At 40.2% G+C, this 21,131-nt stretch overlaps 2 protein-coding genes and 1 long non-coding RNA gene across 3 annotated transcripts in view; 2 read left to right on the top strand and 1 right to left on the bottom strand.

Moving 5' to 3' along the window:
* Nucleotides 1–13,438, top strand: part of bsna (bassoon presynaptic cytomatrix protein a) — a 57,207-nt gene extending 43,769 nt beyond the window's left edge. The window contains 14 exon segments of the mRNA XM_084086545.1: nt 3–118; nt 824–863; nt 866–1,072; nt 1,075–1,182; nt 1,185–1,358; nt 1,361–1,726; nt 1,729–3,144; nt 3,591–4,354; nt 6,913–7,006; nt 8,042–8,182; nt 9,152–9,208; nt 9,571–9,695; nt 9,833–9,913; nt 10,316–13,438. Coding sequence (XP_083942671.1) covers nt 3–118; nt 824–863; nt 866–1,072; nt 1,075–1,182; nt 1,185–1,358; nt 1,361–1,726; nt 1,729–3,144; nt 3,591–4,354; nt 6,913–7,006; nt 8,042–8,182; nt 9,152–9,192 — 3,467 coding nt within the window. The 3' untranslated portion in view covers nt 9,193–9,208; nt 9,571–9,695; nt 9,833–9,913; nt 10,316–13,438.
* On the bottom strand, nt 9,074–14,739 carry LOC311065800. Its single transcript, XR_014602979.1, has 3 exons — nt 14,599–14,739; nt 12,792–13,466; nt 9,074–10,605 (listed from the first exon to the last, which is right to left on the bottom strand). It is a non-coding gene; the product is annotated as an uncharacterized lncRNA (long non-coding RNA).
* Nucleotides 14,684–21,131, top strand: part of LOC311065799 (acylamino-acid-releasing enzyme-like) — a 34,230-nt gene continuing 27,782 nt past the window's right edge. The window contains exons 1-5 of the mRNA XM_084086548.1: nt 14,684–14,785; nt 15,013–15,142; nt 17,630–17,756; nt 18,593–18,680; nt 20,286–20,361. Of these exons, the coding sequence (XP_083942674.1) occupies nt 14,717–14,785; nt 15,013–15,142; nt 17,630–17,756; nt 18,593–18,680; nt 20,286–20,361 (490 nt within the window). The 5' untranslated portion in view covers nt 14,684–14,716. The remainder of the gene's footprint in view (nt 14,786–15,012; nt 15,143–17,629; nt 17,757–18,592; nt 18,681–20,285; nt 20,362–21,131) is intronic.

Here is a 21,131-nt window from a genome sequence, read left to right as displayed (position 1 = left end):
CCGCCCGATGAAGAATATTCAGAGATCTTTGTCAGATCCTAAGCCTCTCAGCCCTACTACAGATGAAAATACCAAGGCTAGGATTTCACTTTATCAACAGCAAGCCCTTCAGAGTCAGGTATGGTTAACTTAGTATCTCTTTGATTGTAAACTTGCACTTGCTTTGTATAAGGGACGATATGAACTTGTGAAAATTTTTACATATTATATATAAAGAAAATGTAATTATTGAAGTGGTCTTGACCATGAGGTTGCAGTGTGATATTAATTATTATGTCTATGTCTGCAAGCCTGAGTTGCTAAAAAAATGGCAATTTTTTTGCTGGTGTTATATTGTTTCAATGTAGTTGTTGTTGTTTGTTATGGTGTTGTTTTTAGTTTTCCGCTAACAGTACAGTATGCAGTATTCATAAAGTACATTCAAAATATATTTTCACATGCACTTTTTTGCATTCTTGAGTGGAGTAAATTACCTTTCAATCAGTTTCTGGGACCTTTTTTGCTTGCTTGTGCCACAGACCTCCTCTTTCTTTTAAAGAGAAACTCATTATTATTACAGCAGCAATACAATGTATTGCCTTGCTGTATATATGGCCAAAAAGGCAAGATAATGTGTTTGGTCAGAATCCCATTGATTTCATTAAGAATCTTTATAAAAATGGGCAGGAATGTGTACTCTTACAGTTTTAGTATATCACATTAAACCAGTAGTTTGAGCTATGCTTGCAGTCATGTGTAGTACTCTAATATATAACATTGTGTGTTGTCCTCTGTATTTCATGGTCCTGCTCTTTCACTCTTCATGGGCCCTGTGTCTTTGCAGCTGGCAGCCCTGCAGCAGAGCTCCCTCCTAAGGAAGGTGAAGAGACCTTGCCAAGCCCTCCACCAGAGGATACACAACTGCCTATGCTCACCCCTAACCTATCCCACATACTTGTGCCCTCTCTGCCATCTCTGAAAGGGGAGTTCTCGTTTAGCTGCAAAGGCAGTCTACTTAAGGACTTGACCCATGAGCTGAAGGCTGTTGAGCAGGAATCTACAAAGCTACGTAAGCAGCAGGCTGAGTTGGAGGAGGAGAAAAGGAAATTGACGCCAAACTTAGATACCTGGAGTTGGGCATTACACAGCGAAAAGAAACATTGGCGAAGGATAGCGACAGGAGGGAGCTAACATACCTGCGCTGCATGGTGATTCGCGAGATTATATGTCAGACTCTGAGCTCAACAATCTTCGCCTGACAGCTGTGGCCTCATCCTTTGAGAGCAACGGGCTAATGACCAGACCTAGCACGGCACCACTCAGCCAGTTTACTTGTGAGCTGAACACTGCTGCCCAGTTTCCCCCCACATCATCTTTCATGTCTACCAGTACCCCCAAAGTCACCCAGCGGCACCTACCCCACCGAGCACAAGTTTCACCCAACCTCCCTATCCGTCAGTCTCCAAGCTCAAGCTCTCCCCAACCCACCCTTTGCAGACTTATCCAACCCTATCTTATCAGGTCCATGGGACATTTCCCTCCCAAGTCTTCCCACAGAGCCAGCCTCCATATCCAACAGACACTTCGGTGCTACCTCCAGCACAGCCAAGTCAACCTGGGTTTCAGCCTACCATACCACCTACTGGTCCACTCCCTTATCCAACCCACAGTACACCATACCCAAGACAGGCACCCCCCTATCCGGTCAGTCAAGCAAGCAATTATCAGCCACAGACAGACACTCTCACTTTCACCAAAAGCCACGACAGACATCACTTGCTGACCTTGAACACAAGATGCCCACTAATTATGAGGTTATAAGTAATCCTACAGTTGTAGTATCAACCACTTCCCAAGATATCAGTTACAGCCAGTCTGGTTTGGGTTCATCTTATGGCCAATACAGCACTACTATGGCAAGCACTTATGGTCCCTACTCCTCTTCTGTTTCAAATACATATGGTGGGTCTTTAACAACCTCCGCAGCCTCTGGTTATGGGCCATACACATCAATCTCATCCAGTAGTTATGGGCCGTACACAACAACTATTGCAAATACTTATGGATATACAGTAACTACAGCCAGTTCTTATGGGCAATATAATACAATTCCTACCAATACATATGGGCAGACAACACTATCTGACCATATACATTCAATGGACTCTATGTACTCCAGTGAAGGCCTATATGGATCCTCCAACCTAGATCAGAATGTCCCAAGGAACTATGTCATGATCGATGACATATGTGAGCTCACCAAAGAAGGCACTAGTTTAGACTCACATCGCAATGAGGGTCATGGACGATATGGGAGTGATGGACTTCGAGGGGGGAGCTCTTTTGGCAGACCAGAGGATGAACGTGATACAGATCTGTACGACCAGCATCATGGCAGGGGTAAGAGCACCTGCAGCTACCAAGCACAAGGGGCAAATACGCATGGCCGGGTAGTGGGAAGCAGTAGCATGGGTGGGGGATCATCATATTACTATGATGACAGCAGTCACTCAACACCTACATGGGCAGCCCAAAAGCACTCTTCAAAGAACCTGTGCCCTTCAGCCGTCATGTCCTCCAAGAGGAGCAAACATCGTAAACAAGGCATTGAGCAGAAGATGTCCAAGTTTTCCCCAATTGAGGAAGCTCATGATGTGGAGGCAGATCTGGCCTCTTACACCATGAGCCCCTCTACAACCAGTGGTTATGGCTCAGGTTCCCATTACCATAAACTTCAGGATGACATCTATGGTCTACGGAGTACTTACAGTCAACCACGGGGCTCCTATAATGATGAACGTCTCTATGGCTATGGCAGGTCCCGTTCAACTGGCTATGGCATGGACAAAATCCCTCCCTGTGAGAGGGGCTACAGAAGCAGGTCATATGAACGGGACCGTGTAGACCGGTCATACCACAGCAACTATGGCCACAGTGTGCGCCCCACTTTGCAGTCTCATTATTCAGAAAAGGAGAACTCCCACCTCATGACAAAGCTCATGGGAGTTGGGAGGGCTTTCGGCTATCCATCAAATTCATATGGTTCAAGTCACTCTCTACCCGATGTGCAGGACCATATTCGAGACCTGCCCCGGACCCATGTCTACAAACCAGATGATATGTATATAATTGACGATATGCATTGTGCTGTTTCTGACAGCGAAGGTAATTGGGAGCTGAATGCCAGCGTTACTGCCCACTTTAAACATCCCCCACCCACCCAGAGAAAGAGAGTGAATAGCTGAAGTAAAGAAGTGAAAATCAAGTGCATGCCCATGTTTTGTCTTCAGGCAACATGCAGCTTTCAATAAAACTGACTCTCGATGTTGTGCTCAGTTCCAAAAACTGCATGAGTTGCTGTGTGGTCTCTTTATTTTTGCACACTCTTGTTCCTTTCCAAGGTGTTTCATTTGTGTGTGGTATTGAATGGTTTTGACATCCATTTCAGATAATTGTTTTATATATTGTATATTGAGTTTAAATACATTGCATGCTTTTTCTTTAAGCCTGGCTATTTTTGTTCTTCTTTTTCTTTTGCATGGTCTCAGTGTGCAATCGTCTTTCACCATCAGACATGGAGATTGACTGTGATCTGCTTTTGGTTTCCAAAGCATACCATCTCGGTCAAGAGGAGACAGACTGGTTTGAGAAGCCCCGTGATGTTCGTGGTTCCCGCCACTATGGCAGCAGTGGTCATTCTGGGAGGCGAGGCCATGTCAAGCACACATACCATGATTATGATGAGCCACCAGAAGATCTTTGGCCACAAGATGATTATGGTCAAACCCGCCATGTTTCCTCTAGAGAGCAACGTCATCAAAGCAGTGGAAGTTCTGGTAGGCACTCCTCACGCCACTCAGATGAGCCTCGTTCCTCTCGATCATCGCGTTCCTCAAAGGATCCATCCATGCGGCATGACTCCCGCTCCCTGTCATCTTCAGGGAGGAGGGGAGACTCTCGTTCTCAGGGATACCAATCCTCAGATTATTCCCGTGACACCTCAGGCCACCAACATAGCTCCCGCTCTGGAAAACAGTCCTCCCACCATCAAGGGTCCTCCAGTAGGAAGCAACAGGACCACCCCTCGTCATCCCGGCAACAAGGATCTCTTGGGCCTGGACAGAAGGGACAAGGTGGACCTTCGAGTTCAAGCAGGCAAGCTGGCTCCCAGCCACTTGTTGATGGGCAGCAAGGCCAGAGAGCACAGCTGCAACAGCAGGCACAGACATCCGCTACCAGGTCAGGGTCACAGATATCTGCCACAGGCACAGCGCAACCACAGTTAGTACAAGCCCAGCAACTGCAAGCTAAACCTGGCCAGACTGGTCCAATGGCTCGACAACCCGCCTCAGTAGTACAGACCTCCCCAGCTGCAGTAAGTAAATATTTTGAGGCATACATAAAGTAATTTAATTAAATAGCCAGATATTTTCTTAAAAGTAGAGTCTCCTATTCAGCATTTTCCTGTGATGTTTATAATCTTTAGACTTAATGAACATTATGGATGATATTTAGGAATGCTTGCAGTAATATGTCACAGAATTTTAAATATTTTTCTTGTTCTTCTTAAGTCTATGCTTAGCCAGAGATTCAGGGTTCATTAAAGGATTAGTTAATTTACTCATCCTCAGGCCATTTAAGATGTAGCTGACTTTCTTCAGTAGCACACTATGGGCCAGATTTAATAACAGCTTGTGCCAGCGCAAACCCTCTTTTGGCGTTAAAAAACTACTGTCAGGATGTACTAAAGACACGCAGTGAAAAATGAGCGCTGAAAAGGCATGGACAGTTGTTTTTGCGGCTGACCTTATTGGATATGCATTTGTAGGAGTTTCCCTTTCAGGCGCAAAATTTATGGGACGAGGTTATTTAAATGATTCCCGCAAGGTGATTTACTAAGGTTTGCGTTCGTCAATGTACTGGTGTTTGCGCCATTATTTACCGCCCAAAAAAAGCACTTCTTAAAACAGACACTACCTGGTAGATTGCGTTGGTCATTATGGAAATGATCTGACTGCGTCTGTGTCCTTAAATTGCGCGTCGTCAATAGATCACGCGCAGAACTTTCCACTCCCATCGGCACTGTTTGGGAATTGCGCTCTCACACTAATTTGCCCTGTTTAGTAAATCTGCCCCTTAAGACGATTTTAGCAAAGCCCACAGTCATTGGTGATTCATAAATGCAGGTCAATGGGTGTTTTCTCTTTGATAGTCAAATAAGCAGATACAGGCAACACAAAATGAATCCCTGTGGCTCCTGATGATATATTCTTATGAATGGTCTATATATGGTCTTATGAAGCAAAACAATCAGTCTGTGCAAGCATTATTTACAATATTATTACCTGTAATCCATAGCCTTGAGATTTCTCTCACATGATGTAAATGCACAATAGCAAAATAGCATTGAAATGCTCCCCTTTTGACAACAGAGGCTGTCGACCTCTGATGTACTGTATGCGCAGAGGCAAAACCATGCATGAAATATGTTGTTTACAAAAGAGAGGGAGGACGCATGTGCAGATCAAACGCCTTCATCAGCAGTTTAACACCAGCAAGTAAAGCAGTTTAAAAAAGGCTGGACAAAAATGGCTGATGATTCTGATGTAAGACAAGAGGAAGATTTTGCCCAGCCCTACTTGTTCATACCTAAATATACCAATAAATAATTTAGAGAGCTGAAGGAAGCAGTGGCAGCGCCTTAACCACAAGCCTTGGGGAGACAGAGGGCTCTTGAGATGTGGTGGTGCTCGTGTTCTCAGGACCATGCGATGACAGCAGAGCTACAGAGCCTATCATGATTTTGCTATCATGCTTTCGTCAAGCGAGAAAAAGCTTGAGCTCCAGACTCTTGTGAATGTGCACAGGACCATTTGCCTGAGGCTATGGATTACAGGTATTAATGTGTTAAATAATGTTCAGTTTCTTGCATCGTTTTTCAGGAGCCATGGGGATTTAGGTTGAGTTGCCTGAATCTGCTGTTTTGACTCTCAAAGAGACGGCACCAGTTGACTTAAAATTTATCAATCACCAAGGACAATGGGTTCACATTTAGTGTTCTGCTAAAGAAAGAAAGTACATTAACAGCAAATATTAATTTTGAGGGGAACTATTCTTTTAAGAGTAAAGCCATTAGAAGTAAGGCTCAGATACGTGTGGCCAGATGAGATGAACCTTAATATTTTGTATCTGTTTTACCTGTACCTGGTTTATTACTGGTCTTGCAAGGCAGCACTGTATTGATAGTCCACAAATATTCTGGATAGGCCTTGTTCTTCTGGGCCTGTATTATAGAAACATCCTAACTTACAATCCTATCCTGTCTGTTCGTATCAAATCATAGGTCAAGAATACTGCATTATGTGTGTCAATGCTTCTGTGCAAGCAACTAAAAACAAGACACATGCTTTGTGCATAACAACGTCAAAGACCTAAAAGGTTTACCTGAAATGTTAAGACTATTGTTGCTGCCTTGCAAGCATCGGCAATTTTCACCCCCAGGACGTGCAAACCTTATTGTTTCTTCTAATGCCATTCTACTATTTACATCTGCATAGTTACATAATCTTTTGTCTATATGTTTCGGATGTATAACACATTTCCTGTATTCACCATCTCTGTTCTATACTCTGCTCTGTTACAAAACTCCCCTTTCTTTAGTGCCTGCTTAAGTTATAGATTGAAAGAGTGAGTTATAGTTTTCTTTTAAACAGCACTTTTAAAAGTTTACATATATTTTTAATCATCAAGGTTAAATCATAATATTGATTTTGTTCAATTTCACATTAAATATGAATTGATTCTTCTTTCAAAAATAAAATATAATTACACCATATCAATTGAACTGAACTTTAAATTACAATATAAGCAGTAGTTTTAATATGTGAAATGTATAGGTGTATTTTATGAACATGTGTCTCTTGTCTCCAGCAGATTAAACCAGAGCCGACCCCTGCCACTGCTATTGGAGCTAAAGCAGTCCCCGGCCAGCCTGCCAAAATAGCTCAACCTCCACTTACCGGGATAGGTAATTGTGCTCAAAAAACATGGCCTAGATTCACTTAAATCTCAATCAAAGGACAGCATCTTTTCATATGCATACCATGGTTGTCTTTTATTTATTTACTGTGGATTTAGTGTGTGGTAATTGTACCAAATGTTATTGTACCGAGCTGCTCAGTGCTCTCGCTAAATACCACAAGAATGATGAATTTAATATATCAGTGAGAAAGAACCTATCAGTAACAATAATGTAAATATCTAGTTCATTCATGAACCTCTAGATGTCTCAGGCTGATCGGTCCTGCAATCTGTTAGCAGTCACATCATTTTCTTTTTTATTTATTTATTTGTCTAGTAGAAGTTGTGAATGGACGATAACTTAAAAATGTAATGGTAAAATTGGCCAGTGAGTGAAAACAGTTCATTTCAAACCCTGGTTACACCAAATAAATGAGAGAAGAATGAGTGTATACTTTTATCAGCAGGACGGCCATGTAATGACAGTATACAGTACTTCGAAGAAAATATATACTATAATGATGTGTCATCATACATGAAACTCTTGATATTTAGTAAGAGCAATAAAAAGCATGGGTAAATGAAAGGAAAAGTGGCCCGAAATAAAGAGACGGCAATTTGTGGAAAAATGACATTTTTTAAATGGCAAAATTTCACGTCATGCCGATGAGAATAACCGTGATTAGGAATTTCTCCTGATGGACTTCTGGAGGCAGAGATGGTCCATACATGCATTTCAAGTTGGGTTCAAGTTTGGTGAATTTGACATTTTTTAATTTGGCCGTGGCATCTTCGTGAGCGGTGCTTTTGGATAGTTACACAATGAACAAGGCAATAACTCAAGTGGTGTCTACTCAACCTCTTCTTTATAATGCCACTGTTCAAGGGACATAAAGTGCTGTACATGTGCTCTGTCTTGAGGATTAATGAGTGGTCGCTGTCTGATCATTACGTTATCTTAGATTACTACCTAGATTTTCCACCCATATCCATATGAAGTGGGATATATGTGTCTGTTGACGATGTTCCCATGATTCTCTAGGCTCCAAGGCTCCTCTGAGGCCCGGTGGGATCGGCAGTGCCGCCGCGGGGCAGACGGGTCAGATGGGTGTAGAAGGAGACAGCATCATGTCTAAAATCCTGCCTGGAGGAGCAGCAGAACAGGCTGGGAAATTAGGAGAAGGTGAGCAGAGTTTCCAATACTTTTAGTCCATTACTATTAAAGGAGTAGTTCACTTCAGAATTATAATGTCCTGATAGTTCACTCTCCCACACATCATCCAATATGTTCATGTCTTTCTTTCTTCAGTGGAAAAGAAATGAAGGTTTTTGAGGAAAACATTCCAGGATGTTTCTCCATATGGTGTCTTCAATGGGGTCCAACGGGTCGAAGGTCCAGATGTGAGTTTCAGTGCAGCTTCAGAGTCTCGACACGATCCAGCCGAGGAATAAGAGTCTCATCTAGACAAACCAGCGGACAAAATAAACAAAAATAAACATTTATATACTTTTAACCACAGATGCTGGTCTTGCACTCGCTGTGATGCGACACACATTACGTAATCAGGTTGAAAGGTCAAGCGTGATCCGGTTCAGAAATGTAGAGTAGAGCGAAAAACTCAATCTCAGTTTCTCCGACATCGTTGCTTCACCTTTTATTTTTTACATTTCTTTTGTAAAAGGCGTTTGACTCAGTCTTTGCACATTCGCTTTGTAAACACTGGATCGGTTCTTCCGCCTGATTATAAAATGTCGGCTGGTTTGTCTAGATAAGACTCTTATTCCTCGGCTGGATCGTGTCGAGACTTTGAAGCTGCACTGAAACTCACATCTGGACCTTCGACCCGTTGGACCCCATTGAAGACACTATATGGAGAAACATCCTGGAGTGTTTTCCTCAAAAACCTTCATTTCTTTTCCACTGAAGAAAGAAAGACATGAACATCTTGGATGACGTGTGGGAGAGTGAACTATCAGGACATTATAATTCTGAAGTGAACTACTCCTGTAAAGGCCTAGTTTGAGTAATGCATGGGCCAGTCAGAGAGTCTTATTAATCAATGTTTTTTCAGAAATATTTTTAATTTGGAAAAAGGCATGTAATTAATTGTACAATACTTTTTATAACCAATACTCTTGGTTTTCTCCACAGCCATCTCTGGGTTTGGCAAGAAGTTCTCCTCCTTGTGGTGAGGAAGTACAATTAAAGGTGGGCGCAATTACTTCAGATTTTATAATAATGGTCCATCATTAATGAGTAACTATACAGGACAAATGAGAAGTACTAGATTAACACTTCAGCTACTACTAACTCGTTTGGAAACGAGCTTAACTAACCAGTAAGTGATATCAAATTTAGAAATGAAGATAGTGCCATATTAGATAATCAGTAATATTTACAGAATGTGATTAGCTTCATATAATAACTATAAACTATGACAAATTATAAAGAATGATCAATTACAGTGGGGTCGGAGAGATTGAACAGTTGATTGAATACAGTGTATTATAATAAAGTGGCATATTTTTAGCTTTACAGTGATTATTTGTATTTTTTCTGTGTTATTTCAGGGTGTCTACAATGACAGAGGACATTTTTGCACTGGAAAAACCTATGAAGTTTCGCTATAATGTTTTAATTTAAAGAGAAGACAACACAAGAAAGTGAGAGGGAGAGAAGCTATCTGGTCGTTCTGGTAAGGGAAAACTTCATGCATATTATATTAGGGCTGCGTTTATATCATGTTCAATATTGTTAGAAATAGTTGGTGGTGTTGCAACGTTTTGTAAAAAAACATTTTATAGAATGGAATTTTCTTGTTTTGTTTTAAAGCCAACCAGGACTGGAATCACAGGACTCTACCAACTCAAGGTCATAATTCAATGGAGACAACACTATTCGCTCTGAAAGCCTGTAAGTAGCTTTAGAATGAGGAGTTTTGAAAGGACATAGTCTTTATCCAGGGGTTCACTATCCATAGTGTCGGCCCAGATCCGGCCCACGTCTGGTACACATGGATTCCACACGGGCCGGATGTGGGCCGGATCTGGGCCGACACTATGTTGCTGTCCGGGAGGGAAGAATCCTGGAAATTAGAATCCAATTTAGCCAGCCAATGTTGTCTAATCTTTAAAGGTATGGAAGTCCACTCAGGGCACGGATGTATTAGGGTTAGATGACCCAAGAATGATCATTACTGATGCGAGTCTGATGGGAAACCTGTTTGAAAATAGTCATTATTTTCACATTTGACGTTAAAAATGTCTGTCATTGGATTGTGATGCCGTCTTTGTCTTCCATATTGTTCTTCTTCAGATTATTTGGGAATTCAGTATCTGTGTTCCATCCGAACCGCACGGCCAAAGATATTCCCATCTCTGTTCGGGAAGCCGAGAACGACAGATAGAGAGCGATCAGCACACGACGCGGGGCGATGAAGCCGACAGTCGATCCTGCGCTTTACTCCGGAAACAAGCCGACACGATCCCAGTTCCTCACGGAGAAGCGTGATTCCCTGTTTCCCTCGGGAAACGCTCTTCACTCCCCTCTCAGGATCCGAAGAAACAGCACTGTTGGAACACTTAGAAAAACTTCATAGGTTTTTCCTAAAAGAAGAAGAAAAAAAAAAGGAAAATCATGAACATGGTTACTGTAACACACATCTCTATGCTAAGTCCTTTAACTCGACATTCCAGAATGAGGAAGAAAAAAAAAACCTGTTTGTTTGTTTTTGTCTTTTTTTGTTTTCCTTCTCTTGCTATGTGCTATACAAGTGTAAAGTGGACTCGGAGTGCATGCAATCCAAGACCTTACACTGTTCACGATATCAAGGAGAGATCGACGATGAGTTTACACTCGAGCAGAGAGAAGACGAAGAGGACGAGACAAGCCCAACACACGAGACTCCGAACATCACGTCGGGAGAGATCACAACGTCAGGTTCTGGCCGATCAGGTCTTTTTTATTCATTTCCTTTCCAAAGTGTCCAGAAATTGTCCTCAGGCAGAAGATGGGGTATTTTTACAACAATCTTACGGTATCGGCGAGGTGGAATATTGTGCATTATCTTTTTTTGTTTAGTTGTTCGATCGTCGCCTTACTATGTTTGTAGATATTTTTCTAATCACAGTTTCTATTTATTTATTTTTTTCGCATTGTTTGTATATGGAAAAAGTTTATTTATATTTTTAAATTTTTAAAATAAGTTTCTTCATTTAATTCACTACTGTTTTAAATCCATCGTCACTTGTTTACAGCTTTTCTTTTGTTAAATATATTTTGGTTGAGTTTATTTTTATCGGTTTAAAATAGATCAAAAGCAATAGATGATGGAGGTCAGTGAGTAAAGAGCACAATTGTTCGATGTTTTTACAGTCGTGGTCAGGAGAGGCTGTGATATATCTCTGTGGTTCAGGATCACTGTCTGTCCAGTCATTAAAGAAGTGATGCCCAGTCTCTTACGATTACACATTAGGTGTCAAAGCCATGTTTCTTTTAAAAGGTTTTTTTATTAAACAATGGTAATAATTAAGAAAAACACAAAGCTAGTTGGAGAAATAAAGGAGAAATTTAGTGGAATGTTGGATCTTTTAAGCAAGTAGAGATTGCATGTTTAAAAAAAGAAAAAATATTGATATTGCTATATGTTCTAATGGTATGTGTGAATGATTTTGGATGTGTGTTTGTATGCATCAACATTTGTTATCATTCAATCAATCAATCAATCAAAAAAAAAAAAAAAAAAAAAATCATCAAAAATCTGACCAACAACCAGAAGCGAAACATTCGGTCAGAGGACTTTAAATTTCAGACTTTCTATGCAATGAATTTCTCATCTGAGAAAAAAAAAAAAAAATGGTTGTATTGAAACGAAATAAAACACCTACTCCAATAGTAGATTCACAAATGTTAATAGGCGGCTGATTTGTTTGTATAAGAGAAACTGAACTGTAAATAATCAACTGAATGGAAATATAGTTTCCCATATTTGTGGCATGTTTCCCATTGTTGAGACGGAACCGATTAGCCATAGCGATTAACATGAGCGTCAGTCATTCCTCACTGTCCACGGACGGCCGTCGCCGCTATAGACTGATATATATGATGCGTAGCTGGTGCAATACTGTAATAACACAAGTATGATATATGAGGAGGTTTATATGGGAAGGGCTGCCCGTTATATGTGATCGCACAGATCTGTGTGTTCAGAAAGGCTTGTTTATATGTATTGGGATATATTTATTTTTTCAAAAAGACGTTTTAAATGACTATATACCAACATTTAATAAATCATATTTTATTAAACAAATAGATATTATGTAAATGGATTAGTATGTATATGGGGCAGCACCTGAGAGAGTTATATAATGTATAATGATCAGATATATAGACAGAAACACCGACAGAAAACTGTGTGTACTGCCTGCAATATCAACCGTATAGCGTTCATTCATGTGTGCGTCTGATCCTTTTCACCTCAGGAAAGCATAGACTTAATGCACCAAGGGGAGATACTATATGCATAGATCTAAGGGCTTAATTACAATACCAAGAAAGCCATTCATTCTTACACCCTAGGTTTGATTCATTAGGGCTTTTGACTGTGATGTATGTCAGGGAACGCAGATCACCTGCCATTATCTGTGCTTTATTTATCCACTCGTTCGTGCATCGTGATCCTTTTACTGGGTTAGACAACAGTTACTCTTGTAGGAGTAGATTAGTGGCACGAAGAAAGAAACACATGACAGGAAAATAAAACAGGTCGGCATAAAGGAATCAATTAAAGTACCTGAGAAGTGCATGGGCCTTAAGCAGCCTCGTCCCGATCCTTCGCTGCTCAACCATCCCACCCTTAAACACACATCGATATCTCTGTAAAACATGTAAATTGTACTATACTTCTGCACACAAAACATTCAAAGCAAGGTGTAAAATGACCTGGTGTTTTGTGTAAATTAAGTCTTAAAAAAAAGGAGCATCACGACATAAACAGAAACCAAATAAACACATTAATACTCAAATGAATCACACTGTGTATGTGACCGGCTCATGTGGACTGTTTGGAAATGTAAAAAAACAACAAAAAAAATCATTGTATTGAGACATTTTTGGTCTTTGGTCTATACTTGTTGTGATTGTAAAAGACTCTTTTAAAAAAAAAAAGAGAAAACGGCTTCCATGTAATTTGTGGACGGGGAATTTAAGTCGACATGTATTTTAGAAAAAAAGAAGAAAAAAACAGACAACAGTTTGAAGGTGGTCGAAAATAAAGTGTTACACTGACTGTTGTGGGAGCGTATCCATATATCCATTGTAAACTTTGTGTTTGTTTCAGTGTATACCTGTAGTAGGCTTGATGTAACGTCATGTTGTGTGATGAAAGTAATAATGACCCTCCGATACAATCAGGAAAAAATAAAAGAGGATTTTAAACAACGCCTGCCTCCAGCTGTCCTCTTCACTGCTGTGACACACACACACACAGATGTTAGATATGAGTCTGATAATCATCTTATCATCTACAAGAGCCACAACAAATATGAGACTCTGAGAGAAGAAAACGTTTTCAGGAATCATGACAGTCATACTTGCAAATGCAAATGTGGTCAGTATTTTGATTTAAATATATTGGTAAATTAATAAAATAACCAAATCATTCAAACAAATCTGTTAACTTTATTTAATTGGGTCAAAATGTGGTCCAATTTAATACACATACCAAAAATATTCAGCATTTAAAGTCCCCCTGTGGTGAAATCCAGCTTTTAATGTTGTTTATGTGTCTATGTGGTGTTTTTAATATGCTTTAAGACAAACCATATGTAAATTCATAAGTCGACTCCATTGCTGAGTATTTCCTCCTTAAAACTGCAGTGAACCAAAGACAGTCTCAAAAACACGCTTTGAAATCGCTGGTGTTTCTGACGTCACAAACTACCTTGTAACCAATCAGATCAACGTGTGATCGTCAACCAGTGGATCTCTGAGCTGAGTGAGTGAGTGGAGTGAACATTTGCATATTCATAGAACCACGCATACTAAATGAGGCAAGGGTGTCGAGTTACATTCAAGCTATTTTAAGGCATGAATAAAAAAAAATTCAAGAAAAAACTTTTAATTATGTAATTTAGGTGATCAAAGATGAGTTGGGTTATTGACTACAGGGGGACTTTAAGACATATCAACTTAAAGACTTAAAAAAACTTAAACTGGCTGTATAAATTGAGCTGAATCTGCTCAAATTATTTTGAATAGTTAAAGTAATATATATATATATATATATATATATATATATATATATATATATATATATGTGTGTGTGTGTGTGTGTGTGTGTGTGTGGTCATAACATATTATGTAAATTTTACAGTGTATAACTGGGCCTGAAGACATTGTAGTATTACCCTAAAATGAAAACTTAAGTGAAGCTTTATATAATTTTTTAAATTCTAAAAACACCACAGATAAAATAGGTTTTTGATTAATATGAAACGAATCAAGTATGATCATAAGATTAATAATGTATGTCAAATGATATAAACCAGAGCCGTTAACGGCTCTGATATAATACCTTTTCTGATATAAATAACACTCACGTCATCGCATCTGACCAATCAGAGACGCGTCCCGCTGCGTGGAGCTCCTCCCCCTCCGCTCCATCTGACCAATGAGAGACGCGTCCCGCTGCGTGGAGCCCCGCCCCCTCAGGTCTCCATGTTCAACCGCAGGATTCTCCTCTCTCAGCAACTCACTTCACACTGCGCTGTCATCATGGGCTCAAAGGTACTGACAAATCACTCAAATATCATGTACAACAACATCACTACATGTGTATTTCACTCTTTACACCGCAACAGAACACACACACTGCTCATTCTCAACCGCTGAACAACAGCTCGGTGTTATTCGAGCAACTTCCGCGTCACGTGCTGGGAGCAGACGATCAGTTTAAACACACACATGTTCTTTGATTCTTACATTGAGTGTGTGTGTGTGTGTGTGTGTGTGAGGTGCTCCGGGAGCCGGCAGAGATCGCTCAGCTGTACCGGGATCAGTGTCGGTTCCCCGCCTTGTGTCGCGCTGACGTGGGTCCCGTGGTGACGTCACGATACGGAGGACAGTACTGCAACATCTACACAGGTTCAACTCTTCATCACAACTATTAACACACAATTAAATGACCATCATCATTAACCCAATAAAGTCTACAGTACTGTATCAGTTTCTAAGGCCTCTAAATTCTCAACATGATCAAAACTTCGCTGAAAACCCGAGATGGTCCTCACTGCAGAACACGAGATCCAGGGGGAGGAGCTGGATCTGGATCTCGTGTTCTGCAGTGAGGTGCTGGGAAAACCTGTTGTACTTCATGTTTTCTGTCGTCTGACTGACAGTTCAGACTTTTAGAAAGTTTGAGGCTTTTCAGTATAATTGTAAAAAACAAAATTGAAACCTTCACTGATTTTTTTAAAGTAAACGTAAGGATAATTTTTAGATGAGCACTTACTGGACTGAAGTGACTTGTGTTTACTTGATTATCCATGCATCATTTTTGTTTCTAAGGAAAAATCACGAGTATTAACCCTTGTATGGTGTTCGGGTCTGTTGGACCCGTTTTCATTTTTTATCAAAAGAAAAATGATACAATTAATTATTTTTTCAAACTGAGACTCATTGGCCTTGGCTCATTTTCTGTGAGGAATATATATCAGAACACATTTTTAATGAAAACACACTGTACACCCCCCCTACACATTTATATTACACACAGGATGTTCGGGTCCACTGGACCCGGGGCTAATAAAAGTGTGGAAATTGTAGGTCCTGTGTACCTTTACTCTGTCCTCCTCCTGTCAGGGCCTGCTGTTAGTGTTTGTATGTTCTTTTATATGGTTTATGAGGACACAAATGTGTATAATGACATGGGTATTACAACGTAAACATGGTTTATGACGACATCTGTGTCCTAAAACATACTAAATGGTGTTTTTTGAAATTCAAAAAATGCCAAAAGTTTTCTGTGATTGGTAGGTTTAGTGGTAGGGTTAGTGTAGGGGGATAGATTATACAGTTTGTACATTAACCATTATGCCTATGGAGAGTGACCGTACACCACATATCCGAGTGAGTGTGTGTGTGTGTGTGTGTATGTGCATGTGTATGTGTGTGTGTGTGGGGGGGGTGTGTTTTGTGTGTGTCTGTGTGTGTGTTGTGGGTGTGTGTATGTGTGTGCGTGAGTGTGTGTGTGTGTGCGTGTGAGAGAGAGACTGTGTGTAAGTGTGAAAGAGTGCAAGAGTGAGTTTTGTGCTTCTACTCCTGCCATTCCCACACGAGGTTGCAATTCTTAAATGTGATCTAACAAAGGTAAAGATAAAATATTGACCATATATGCTGTTTATATTGCTTGTAATTGGGATGAAGTAAACATCTGTTGAGTATTTTAACATAACATTTTTGATTGTGTTGAATTAAAAACCCAAAAATGCAGCGGGTCCACCAGACCCACGAACACTGGCTGAGTAACAAAAATATGAACACCACACAAGGGTTAAATATGATCATCAGGCTTTTAAGGAAGGTTTATTAGTTCATCTCTCAATCATCATTGTATTGCATTATGTGTTTTAAAACTAGAACTTTGATCATAAAACTAAGCATTTAAATATCATCTTACTAAGACATATTATTGGCAGATGAATTTTATGTAAGTATCTGCAATACTGTTATAAAGCATCAAGCATCAAAATTTCCTAAATATTCCTAAAAGTCAGAATCGCGAGATATAAAGTCAGAATTCGGACTTTTTTCTTGCAATTGCGACTTTATATCTCGCAATTCTGACATCTTTTATCAGAATTGTGAGATATAAAGTCCATTTCTAAGGGGAAAAAAAGACAGACTTTTTTCTTTTTTTTCTTTTTTTACCTCAGAATAGTTTATATCTCACAATTCTGACTTTATAACACGCAATTGCGACTTTATATCTCAGAATTGCGACTTTATATCTCTCAATTCTGACTTCATATCTCGCAATTGTGAGAAAAAAAGTCAGAATTGTGAGATAAAAAGTAGCAATTATTATTATTTATTTATTATTCAGTGGCGGAAACAAGCTTCCATATTAATCAAACAGCAAAAGACAGAAATCCTTCACTGCTCTTGACTGAATCTGTAACTTTAATAAGGATTAATCTGTTTAATGTATACAGTATCCAGTGTTATTTTACATTTAATTACTTTATTCAATGTCTCTTTAATAATGTTTTAAATGTATATTAGTTAGGCTAGTAGCTTTAGCTGTGCTATCAAAATTGAAATAGGGAATTGTGAATTTTCACTGTTTTCTAAAATTTTCGGTAAAAAAATGTTTATGGCTGGTAAATTAAACTATTTTAATTCTATTTGTATAGCACTTTTCACAATGCATATCATTTTCAAATCAGCTGTACAGAAATGAATAATGTTAATGTTTATAATACCTCACGGGCCGTTAAGACTCATTAACCATCCGATCGTCCAGTCGTCCAGCTCCACACTGCTAAACGTGGGCCGTTACGCTGGACGATCGGATGGTTTATGAGTCTTAGATTTACGAGACACTCACGATTGTGACGTGATGTTTTCCAGAGTGGACCCAGCGGGATCTGGAGAGGAACGAGAGTGTGAAGTTCTGTCGTCAGTACATCGTGTTTCATGACGACACATCCGTGGTTTACTCCGGACCGTCGGGAAACTGCACTGAGATCAAGGGAGAGTACGTTCACCACACCGCTGTTCATCACACAGTCACTCGCCAACATCAGTTTATTCGCTATAGTTTAGAGAATGGTGATAAATATGAGCAGAACTCAGTTGATATTTGACTGGTTTTGTCCGTCCTTCTGTTAGACTGTCTCACACATGAATTATGTTGAATATCTGTCAGCTGTTAAATTTAACTACACAATTAGATAATACCAGTTTAGCTCAACCAATCACCAAGCAATGCTTCATTTTGTTCAGTCTGTGTGTAAAAAGAGCATTAGCAATTAAAGAAAACACACTTCAGCAAAACATGATCAGCTCAAAGTGTCCGAATCAGTTTTGCTCCCAAAGTTTTATAATTTTTACTCTATGGAGAATTTTTGGGTATAATATGTCACAGTTCACTTTATTTTGCTCTCCTCACTCACACAAATTAACTATTTAACATTTACATTTATTCATTTAGCCGACGCTTTTATCCAGAGCAACTTTAGAACAATAGAAGCAGTGAAACTAACAGTAGGACGACAATATGCCAGTGCTGTGACCCTTCTCAGTTTAATCTAACGCAGTACATGTAATTATTATTATTATTATAATAAACTATAGTGTCCTGCACCCACTAGAAAAAACAAAAAATCAAAAATGATATCTGTGTCTGAATAGTTTTTGGTTCGGCTGTATATCAGCAAGGAAAGATATTTAAATGGATAGTTCACCCACATCATTTCATTTTCACACTAAGTCACAGAAGTGTGTTAGAGCGTGAGAGCTCTGTAAGCACAGGTATTGCGATCCGGTGATCAGTGTGTGTGTGTGTGTGTGTGTGTGTGTGTGTGTGTGCAGGCTGCTCAGTGTGGATTCCCCATCCGGAGACATGAAGGCTGTGCTGAGAGAGAGCAGCATTAAAGGAGAAGACAAGCAGTTCCTGGAGGTCAGGCTCTTTCACACTTCATTCATTAATCTGCGATACGACGACACCTCACGGCTGCACATGACACTAATGCTGCGGGATCATGGGTAAACTGATGACAGGGTTCTCTCGGGGCGTTAAAATCTCTGAAATTAGAGGATCCTGATTATAAGGCCGTTAAAAAGTATTAAAGGGGTGATTATGATTTCTCTTTTCTAACTTTAGTTAGTGTGTAATGTTGCTGTTTGAGCATAAACAACATCTGCAAAGTTACGACGCTCAAAGTTCAAAGCAAAGGGAGATATTTGCTTTTAAAGAAATCGCTTTTTAAGGACTACAACAAACGGCTGGTAGAGACTACACCACATTCCTCCCGGGTTAGTGACATCACCAACCCTAGAATTTACATAAACCCCGCCCCCTGGACACGATAGATTATCAAGACAGAATATGCTAATCAATGACTAGAAGATAACTACACATCAGCTTCATAAATTCATCAACTAACCATTCAGAAATGTCCTGTTGCTTCTACATGTTTCTCTTCTTCTAGAGTCTCTCCATCATTGTCTGACTCCAGTTTCAACATAAAAGGCTAAACGTTTTTGAAATTTTCAGTGCATGTGTGTGTGAGGTAATCGGACACAGACACACACACACACACACACACACACACACACACACACACACACACACACACACACACACACACACACACACACACGAACAAGCTCTTGAAGCTCCGCCCCCTGCACCGGGAGCAGCAGCTCAATTGCATTTAAAGGGACACACACAAAAACGGTGTGTTTTTGCTCACCCTCAAAAAGTGACAATTTTAACATGCGATATAAAAATATCTGTGGGGTATTTTGAGCTAAAACTTCACACACACACTCTGGGGACATCAGAGACTTATTTTACATCTTGTGAAAGGGCATTATACCACCCCTTTAAACATATTTTTTCTGCTAGGCACTACATTTTAAGATAAGAGGTTCATGCCAATCCGCATATTTGTGCACTATTCTGTGCTGTTCTATGCTGAATAGTATATGTTATATTTGGGGGAAATGTTCAAATGGCCAGACTGATAAAGAAAATGGGGGAATATGTCCATGACTGGCTCCCACGCATGAGAGCTGGCCGTATATTGTACATGTCGGCTCGTAAATATGTCTTACCGGGACATCTTCCTCCTTTTCGTCAACCCTGTCTTCTTCCTCTTAACCCAAGGCTCTATCACTCTTCAGCGCTGATGTCACCTTTATCTCTTTTGGGAATAAGGAGCAGACCAGCGCTTGATTGATGACTGTCAGTAAAGCGCAGTTCCACTTGTTTAATGTGCTTTCTGGCAGCATGTCAACCTCGTAACTCAGTGTCAGTCACAGCGCAGTCGGTCAGTGTGCAACTCCAGTGATCGATATATCTCTCTCTCACACACTCTCTCTCTCTCTCTCTCTCTCTCTCTCTCTCTCTCTCTCTCTCTCTCTCTCTCTCTCTCATACACTCTCTCTCACACTCTCTCTCTCTCTCTCTCTCTCTCTCTGTCTCTCTCTCTCACTCTCTCTCACACTCTCTCACACTCTCTCTCTCTCTCTCTCTCTGTCTCTCTCTCTCTGTGTGTAGATCTGGCACAAGAACAGAAAGCTGAAGTGTCTTAATCTGACGACTCTCAACAAACACGGCAAAGTGTATGAAGATGGTAAGAGGAAAACAATCACACACGTTCCTCTCAACTCAGGGTTTTCAGCACTGTGCGTTGTGTCCTCCTGGTGGTCAAAGAATGAACAGGACCTGCTAAACTGCTGTGAACCTAAAGTCATGTGATCCCTTAAAACTCATCTTTGATCACCAAAATTACGTATTCAAATGTTTTTTCCTTATTCATGCCTTAAAATACGTCAGAAACACCAGCGATTTCAAAGCGTGTTTTTGAGACTGTCTTTGGTTCACTGCAGTTTTAAGGAGGAAATACTCAGCAATGGAGTCGACTTATGAATTTACACATGGTTTGTCTTAAAGCATATTAAAAACACCACATAGACACATAAACAACATTAAAAGCTGGATTTTCAGATTTTTTCAGTGACTACGTTTACATGCAGCCAATAACCCGTTCAAAACCGGAATATTAGCAATAACCCGGTCGCGCACGGCCATGTAAACACCGGAAGTAAACAAGAAGTAGAGGTAAACATGGCGAGACGCAGCACAGCACCACTTTTGGAGCGAGGAGGATAAAGCGCAAACAAAGGCGATCGCTATCTGCCCCGAACTATTCATTATCCGCTGCTGCTGTCTGTGGATACAGGAAGAAGAATCGGAAATGACGCATATTGCGTCTTAAGGTTGTCCGTACGTCCAGACGCTAACCGTGCGTCGCCGTTTACATCGGGATATTGCCAATTGATTACAAATTCCATGTATACAGGAGTAACTCTCTCTGCTCATGCATGTAAACAGGTTATTCCG

Source organism: Abramis brama (assembly GCF_963993115.1).
Source record: "Abramis brama genome assembly, chromosome: 16".
Taxonomy (NCBI): Eukaryota; Metazoa; Chordata; class Actinopteri; order Cypriniformes; family Leuciscidae; genus Abramis; species Abramis brama.
The sequence above is the reverse complement of the archived record's forward strand: the minus strand, read 5'-3'. Positions and strand labels throughout refer to the sequence as shown.